Source organism: Salvelinus sp. IW2-2015, unplaced genomic scaffold, assembly GCF_002910315.2.
Source record: "Salvelinus sp. IW2-2015 unplaced genomic scaffold, ASM291031v2 Un_scaffold3608, whole genome shotgun sequence".
NCBI classification, from domain to species: Eukaryota; Metazoa; Chordata; class Actinopteri; order Salmoniformes; family Salmonidae; genus Salvelinus; species Salvelinus sp. IW2-2015.
In genome coordinates, this window is record NW_019944886.1 from 32,802 (window position 1) to 41,658 (window position 8,857).

Below are 8,857 nucleotides of genomic sequence, written 5' to 3' on the forward strand. Positions count from 1 at the left end.
AACAGTAAAGCAACATGTGTGTTTTGCATGTGAGAGGAGTACTGGTCACTTATAACATGACTTAGTCTGTAGGGTACGTGGTCACTATAACATGACTTAGTCTGGTAGGGAGTACTGGTCACCTATAACATGACTTAGTCTGTCAGGAGTGACTGGTCACTTATAACATATGACTTAGTCTGGTAGGAGTACTGGTCACCTATAACATGACTTAGTCTGTCGAGGAGTACTGTGTCACTTATAACATGACTTAGTCTGTCAGGAGTACTGGTCACCTATAACATGACTTAGTCTGCGTAGGGTACTGGTCACCTATAACATGACTTAGTCTGTCAGGAGTACTGGTCACCTATAACATGACTTAGTCTGGTCAGGAGTACTGGTCACCTATAAACATGACTTAGTCTGTCGGGAGTACTGGTCATATAACATGACTTAGTCTGTCGGAGTACTGGTCACCTATAACATGACTTAGTCTGTCAGGAGTACTGGTCACCTATAACATGACTTAGTCTGTAGGGGAGTACTGGTCACTCTATAACATGACTTAGTCTGCGGAAGTAACTGGTCACCTATAACATGACTTAGTCTTGTCAGGAGTACTGGTCACCTATAACATGACTTAGTTCTGTAGGAGTACTGGTCACCTATACATGACTTAGTCTGGTCAGGGAGACTGGTCACTTATAACATGACTTAGTCTGTCAGGAGTACTGGGTCACCTATAACATGACTTAGTCTGTCGGGAGTACTGGTCACCTATACATGCATTAGTCTGGCAGGAGTACTGGTCACTATAACATGACTTAGTCTGTCAGGGAGTACTGGTCACCTATAACATGACTTAGTCTGGTAGGAGTACTGGTCACCTATAACATGACTTTAGTCTGTCAGGAGTACTGGTCACCTATAACATGACTTAGTCTGGTAGGAGTACTGGTCACCTATAACATGACTTAGTCTGTCAGGAGTACTGGTCACCTATAACATGACTTAGTCTGTCAGGAGTACTGGTCACCTATAACATGACTTAGTCTGTCAGGAGTACTGGTCACCTATAACATGACTTAGTCTGTCAGAAGTACTGGTCACCTATAACATGACTTTAGTCTGTCAGCGGAGTACTGCGTCACCTTATTAACATGACTTAGTCTGTCAGGAGTACTGGTCACCTATAACAGACTTAGTCTGTCAAGGAGTACTGGTCACCTATAACATGACTTAGTCTTGGTCAGGAGTACTGGTCACTATAACATGACTTAGTCGGTCAGGAGTACTGGTCACCTATAACATGACTTAGTCCTGTCAGGAGTACTGGTCACCTAAACATGACTTAGTCTGTCAGATACTGTCGACTCTATAACATGACTTAGTCTGTCAGGAGTACTGGTCACCTATAACATGTTAGTCTGTCAGGAGACTGGTCACCTATAAACATGATGACTAGTCTGTCTAGTAGACTGGTCACTATAACATGACTTAGTCTTGAGTTGGTAGGAGTACTGGTCATCCTATAACATGACTTAGTTCGCAGGAGTACTGGTTTCACTCTATAACAGCGAATTAGTCTGTCAGGACGTACCTGCTGTCAAGCCTATAAGATGACTTAGTCTGGTTGCAGGGAGTATACTGGTCACCTGATAACATTGATTTGGAGTACTGGTCACCTATAACATGACTTAGTCTGTGTCCTCAATGGCGCTATATTCCCTGTTTTGTACTTGCTGAGAGTACAAAACATTAAGGACACTTGCTCTTTCTGTGACATAGACTGACCAGGTGAATCCAGGTGAAAGCTATGATCCCTTGTTGATGGCGCTTGTTAAATCCAGTGTAGATGAAGGGGAGGAGACCGATTTTTAAATAATGATTTTAAGCCTTGAGACATTTGAGACATGTATGTGTGCCATTGAGGGTGAATGTGCTTTTTGAACTGGGTATGGTAGTAGGTGCTGGGCAGTACCGGTTTGTGTCAAGAACTGCAACGCTTAACAGTTTCCTGTGTGTATCAAGAATGGTCCACCACCCAAAGGACATCCAGCCAACTTGACACAACTGTGGGAAGCATTGGAGTCAACATGGAACAGCATCCCTGTGGAACGCTTTCGACACCTTGTAGAGAGTCCATGTCCCGAACGGGGGAAGTCTTGACCAAGTGTTAATGTATGTTTTTTTTCTTCATATCTTGGTTGGAATATTCCAGGAGGGAGTAAGTAGGGAATCCAGAATCCTCTGATTAGGATTTCTGGGAAACCAGGCATTTTTGGGAAAGTTTGCAGGATTTTGATACCCTTATTCCATGCCTGATACTTGGTACACAGTCTACGGTCTATGGTCACCATGGTGTGTTGCGATAGGAAGGGTTAATGTCTTTTTAGGTGAGGTCTAGATGTTGTCTGRGGCTGTATTTAGCCGCGCTGTGCTGTGCTCAGGACCCTTCGCTTAGAAATCTGCTGAGCTGTCGGAATGGTTTTTTACTGTGGTGGTGCTGCGTTACCTAACWKGCCTTACTTGGAGAAGTCACACGGACCTGAAAGCCTACCTTGTATAGCTCTTCTCATGCTTTCACTGTCTAAAACACTTCATGGTGAGACAGAGGTTAAAAAAAAAACACTAGTTTACTCAAATTCAACTTTTTATGACGTGTCACAACGTTGTTATCAACAGTAAAGACCATTTCTGTATTCTGTATAGCTCTTCTCGTGCTTTCAGTGTCGCAAACACGTCATACAGAGAAATTAGGGTTTATAACACTAGAAAAACAGTTGACTCTATCGTGAAAAAGCTTAAAATTCAACCTGTGTTCTTCATGAGACCATTTTTGAATCTCTTAAATGAAGTCATACAATTTTGTTTGTGAACAGTTTTTAAAGAAGCCGTACAAAGTTGTTTGTGAAGAGTTTTTAAAGACATAGTTTAGTAGTGTTTCCTTCAGCAGTCTTCGTCCACTATGTTTTGTGGATTAGGTCCCTCGCCACATTATTCGGCGGCAGGGATTCTAAACTGCCACTCCTTCACACAGCTGTTTTCTTACGACAGAGACTAAATCATACGGAGTCCTGCTATTTCTGTTCAGGTCTAATCTGTGACCTGCTAAAGGGCAGGGTTGTATGCGCCGCCGTTCGGGTCTTTTGTATGTTAAAAGAAAAAAAAGATGGACGTCAAATAACACTATTTGACGCATCAAATAAGCTTGTTGACCAATCAGGACCTCGAATATGAAATGTTTTTAATGTAGTTTTTACACATTGATTACAKRATCACTCCTATTTCATATGTAACAGCGATTCGCCGATATGTATATTATGATACTGGTAAAGTTTTGTCTTGTGCACCTGCCGCTGCAGAACGAGGCAGACTCTGGGACGGTGCTGGTCAGGGAAAAAAAGCWAGCTAGTTGATGGATGCAAACAATGTTCTCCCCCCAAAAACAACATTTAATGGAATATATCCCAACCCTGKTGGAKGGTATTCATTCTTCAGAAGATCAGGTTGAATTTGAGGRCTTTRCARTGGACGGTATTRATTCTTCAGAAGATCAGGTTGAATMTGAGGCCTTTCCACTACACAGTAGTAATCTAGTCTATGGGCGTACTAGGTAGTTTGGCATGGCTGGGTGATACCGAACAAAGCAGGGAATGTGTCCAATGTCTAGGCATGTTGTATACTAGCAGGTCTGGTGTATTTGCACAAAGCTAACCCTGCTGTCATGATACATCAGTCCAATGACACACCATTATTACTGCGTCGTTATTGAAGTGTGTTAACAATGGACATACAGTGCCTTCGGAAAAGTATTCAGACCCCTTGACTTTTTCCACATTTTGTTAGGTTACAGCCTTATTCTAAAATGGATTCAATAATTTGTTTTCCTCAATCTACACACAATACCCAATAACCACAAAAAACAGGTTTTTAGAAATGCTAATTTATAAAAAATGAAATGAAATATCACATTTACGTAACTTTCAGACCCTTTATTTGTTGAAGCACCTTTGGCAGCGATTACACCTCAATTCTTCTGGCAAACCTGTATTTGGGAAGTTTCTCCCATTCCTCTCTGCACATCCTCTCAAGCTTCTTCGAGGTTGGATGGGGAGCATTGCTGCACAGCTATTGTCAGATTTCTACAGAGATGTTTGATTGGGTTCTGGCTGGGCCACTCAAGGACATTCAGAGACTTGTCCTGAAGCCATTTCTGCATTGTCTTGGCTGTGTGCTTAGGGTCGTTGTCCTGTTGGAAGGTGAACCTTCACCCTAGTCTGAGGTCCTGAGCACTCTGGAGCAGGTTTTCATCAGGATCTCTCTGTACTTTGTTCTGTTCATTTCTCCCTCGATCCTGACTAGTCTCCCAGTCCCTGCCGCTGAAACCCATCCCCACAGCATGATGCTGCCACCACCATGCTTCACCATAGGGATGCTGCACACACATGCATCACCATAGGGATGGTGCCAGGTTTGTTCAGGCGTGAACGCATGGCGTTTCAAGCGAACGAGTTCAATTTGCTTTTATAGAGAGATACTTGTTTCTTATTGTCTGGAGTGGCAACTCAAGCAGGGTGTCATTGCCTTTCTAAAGCAACTTATAGAGATCAGTGGTGGGACCATCGGGTTTTTTTTGGTCATTACATGCAAGGCCCTTCTCGAACCGATTGCTCAGTTTTGGCGAGCGTACCAGCTCTAGGAGAGTACTTGGTGTTAAATTCTTTCATTTAAGAATGACGAATGCCATGTCTTTGGGACCTTCAATGCTGCAGAAATGTTTTTGTACTCTTCCGTGCCTCGACACGATCCTGTCACGGAGTTCTACGGACAATTCCTTCGACCTCATAGCTTGGTTTTTGCTCTGACATGCACTGTCAACTGTGGGACTTTATATAAACAGGTGTGTGCCTTTCCACATCATGTCCAATCAATTGCATTTCCCACAGGTGGACTCCAATCAAGTTGTAGAAACATCTTAAGGATGATCAATGGAAACAGGATGCACCTGAGCTCAATTTCGAGTCTCATGGCAAAGGGTCTGAATACTTATTGACATAAGGTATTTCTGTTTTTATTTTGAATACGTTGGCAAACTTTTATGGGGGCAAACTTTTTTTTTATCTACACAATCTGTGTAGATTGTGGAGGATTTTTATTTTGTTTGTATAATAAGGCTGTAACATAACAAAATGTGGAAAAGTCAAGGGATCTGAATATTCCTCACTGTATTTGACTTTCRGATTGGTCGCAAATACGTTAGGTTCTGCGCATAAACATTGGAATTTTACACCATTTGATGGAATAAATATGTGGGCCAGATAATTATTGTAAAAGAATGTGTTTTCAACGACTTACCTAGTTAAACAAAGGTGAAATAAATAAATACGTTTTTAGAAGTGAGGTAATCAGTCAATACAGCCATCAACTTGAACCCGGATCTGTTGTAGATCAGTGAGAGGAAGATGGAGACTCTGGATGCCTGTCACACAGCCCGCCTGCGAGTCTTGTGTGACAGTCGCTGAGTCTGCGTCGGCAGAACACCCCGTGCTGTGCGTCTCTCTGACAGAACCCGTCAACAATGAAAGCCTGTGTGTGTTTTCACCCCACTGCATGACACTCGGCATCCCACAACGTCTCTGTCTCCTCACTGTTGACTGTTCTCTGCATCCCACAACGTCTCTGTCTCCTCACTGTTGACTGTTCTCTGCATCCCACAACGTCTCTGTCTCCTCACTGTTGACTGTTCTCTGCATCCCACAACGTCTCTGTCTCCTCACTGTTGACTGTTCTCTGCATCCCACAACGTCTCTGTCTCCTCACTGTTGACTGTTCTCTGCATCCCACAACGTCTCTGTCTCCTCACTGTTGACTGTTCTCTGCATCCCACAACGTCTCTGTCTCCTCACTGTTGACTGTTCTCTGCCTGTCTCTTATACACATCTAGATGTGTATAAGAGACAGCCCTCTTCCTCCTACCACTTCTCCCTTTTCCTTCCTCCCTGCCTCCTCTTCCTCCTCCGCCCCTACAGAGAGGATCAGCCTTTGTATGACCACCAGAATTACCAACACGAGAAGTAAGAGATAGATGCATTATGGTCCAGCCTGTTTGACCGCTGGTCACTAGACAGCCATGTTATTGGACATATTGGTATGGTGTCAGACAGCCATGTTATTGGACATATTGGTATGGTGTCAGACAGCCATGTTATTGGACATATTGGTATGGTGTCAGACAGCCATGTTATTGGACATATTGGTATGGTGTTAGAGAGGACATATTGGAGGACAAACAGTACCAGTCAAAAGTTTGGACACACCTTCTCAAGGGTTTTTATTTATTTTTACTATTTTCTAACTTGTAAAATAATAGTGAAGACATCAAAACTATGAAATAACACATATGGAATCATGTAGTAACCAAAAAAGTGTAAAATAATCCAAATATATGTTTTATATTTGAGATTCTTCAAAGTAGCCACCCTTTGCCTTGATGACAGCTTTGCACACTCTTGGCATTCTCTCAACCATGAGGTAGTCACCTGGAATGCTTTTCAATTAACAGGTGTGCCTTGTTAAAAGTTAATTTGTGGAATTTCTTTCCTTAATGCATTTGAGCCAATCAGTTGTGTTGTGACAAGGTAGGGGTGGTAAACAGAATATAGCCCTATTTGGTAAAGAACAAGTCCATATTACGGCAAGAACAGCTCAAATAAGCAAAGAGAAACGACAGTAAGTCAATCTGGAAAATTTCAAGAACTTTGAAAGTTTCTTCAAGAGCAGCTGCAAAAACCATCTAGCGCTGTGAGGACCGGCACAGGAAAGGAAGACCCAGAGTTACCTCTGCTGCAGAGGATAAGTTCATTAGTTACCAGCCTCAGAAATTGCAGCCCAAATCAACTGTTCAGAGGAGACTGAGTGAATCAGGCATTCATGGTCAAAATACTGCAAAGAAACCACTACTAAAGGACACCAACAAGAAGAAGAGACATGCTTGGGCCAAGAAACACGAGCAATTAACATTTGACCGGTGGAAATCTGTCCTTTGGTCTGAGTCCAAATTTGATATTTTTTGTTCTAACCGCCGTGTCTTTGTGAGATGCAGAGTAGGTGAACGGATGATCTCTGCATGTGTGGTTCCCACCGTGAAGCATGGAGGAGGAGGTGTGACGGTGTGGGGGTGCTCTTCTGGTGACACTGTCAATGATTTATATAGAAATCAAGGCACACTTAACCAGCATGGCTACCACAGCATTCTGCAGCGATARGCCATCCCATCTGGTTTGCACTTAGTGGGACTATCATGTGTTTTTCAACAGGACAATGACCCAACACAGGTTGTGTAAGGGCTATTTGACCAAGAAGGAGAGGACCTGGCCTCCACAATCACCCAACCTCAACCCAATTGAGATGGTTTGGGATGAGTTGGACTGCAGAGTGAAGAAAAATCACCCAACAGGTGCTCAGCATATGTGTAAACGCCTTCAAGACTGTTGGAAAAGCATTCCAGGTGAAGCTGGTTGAGAGAATGCCAAGAGTGTGCAAAGTTCATCAAGGCAAAGGGTGGCTACTTTGAAGAATCTAAAATATGTTTTGATTTGTTCAACACTTTTTTTTTTTGGTTTGCTACATGATTCTATATGTAGAAAATAGTTAAAAAAAATAAAGAAAAACCCTTGATTGAGTCAGTGTGTCCAAACTTTTGACTGGTACTTTATGTCGGTTGAATATGACATGGGGATGCATCTGAAATGGCACCCTATCCCCTATGTAGTGCACTACTTTTGACCAGGGATATAGGGCTCGGGTTTGTTGGTTAGGGTACTGTGTGTGTGTGTTTGATCATCTGCTAGTTGAATACTGTGCGTGTGTGTTTTATAATTATTAGCTCTCATTCTTTGCTTGCACGTCGCTGGGCTCCGGTCATGGTGGTTTCAACCACGTGATAACGTCATGTCTGTGTAGGCACGGTTTGTTACGTTAACGTTGTTGGAACGTTGTGGGAAACTTGCGTGTGTACTGTGCATGGTCCGTTAAACGTTATATTAACATTGTGGTGACGTGGGGTGTGTACTAGGCACGGTCTGCGGGTGGATGGCATCCCCATGTTCATCCCCAACGACCGCAGCAAGAAGAGGCTGATCGAGGACACTCAGGATTGGCAGCCCCGCACAGGCACCACCCAGTCCCGCTCCTTCCGTATGCTGGCTCAGCTCACAGGCACCGACTACAGTAAGTCAGAGAGGGTGAGAGAGCGAGGGTGAGGGAGCGAGGTCGGAGAGGGTGAGGGAGCGAGGTCGGAGAGGGTGAGGGAGCGAGGTCGGAGAGGGTGAGGGAGCGAGGTCGGAGAGGGTGAGGGAGCGAGGTGAGGGGGGGAGGTTGTCAGTGGTCGAGAGGGGGAGAGTGAGTGATGTGGACAATGTCTTTTGGGAATTCTGATTACTGTTCTGATTCCTTTGGGAGTTCTGATTCCTTTGGGAGTTCTGATTCCTCTGGGAGTTCTGATTCCTTTGGGAGTTCTGATTCCTCTGGGAGTTCTGATTCCTCTGGGAGTTCTGATTCCTTTGGGCGTTCTGATACTGTGTTTCCCCCTGGCTCTCTCAGTGCAGGACCCAGACGATGAGACAATGAAGAGGGCCAGGTAAACACCCTGTGTGTTTATAAAGCTATGCCTGTGTGTGATGTTTACAGCTGACTCTGGTATAGTCTGTGTTACAGCCATCTTTAAGCTTCAGCATGTGGTTTGGTGTGTGTGAGTTATACAGGTGGTTTGGTGTGTGTGTGTGTGAGGTATACATGTGGTTTGGTGTGAGTAATACATGTGGTTTGGTGTGTGTGTGTGTGAGTTATACAGGTGGTTTGGTGTGAGTGTGTG

General features: G+C 43.8%; 1 protein-coding gene across 1 annotated transcript in view; it reads left to right on the top strand.

Moving 5' to 3' along the window:
* The window catches only part of LOC112076177 (PDZ and LIM domain protein 7), a 33,348-nt gene that overhangs the window by 8,475 nt on the left and 16,016 nt on the right, over positions 1-8,857 (top strand). The window contains exons 5-7 of the mRNA XM_070441211.1: positions 5,930-6,059; positions 8,060-8,214; positions 8,587-8,623. Of these exons, the coding sequence (XP_070297312.1) occupies positions 5,930-6,059; positions 8,060-8,214; positions 8,587-8,623 (322 nt within the window). The remainder of the gene's footprint in view (positions 1-5,929; positions 6,060-8,059; positions 8,215-8,586; positions 8,624-8,857) is intronic.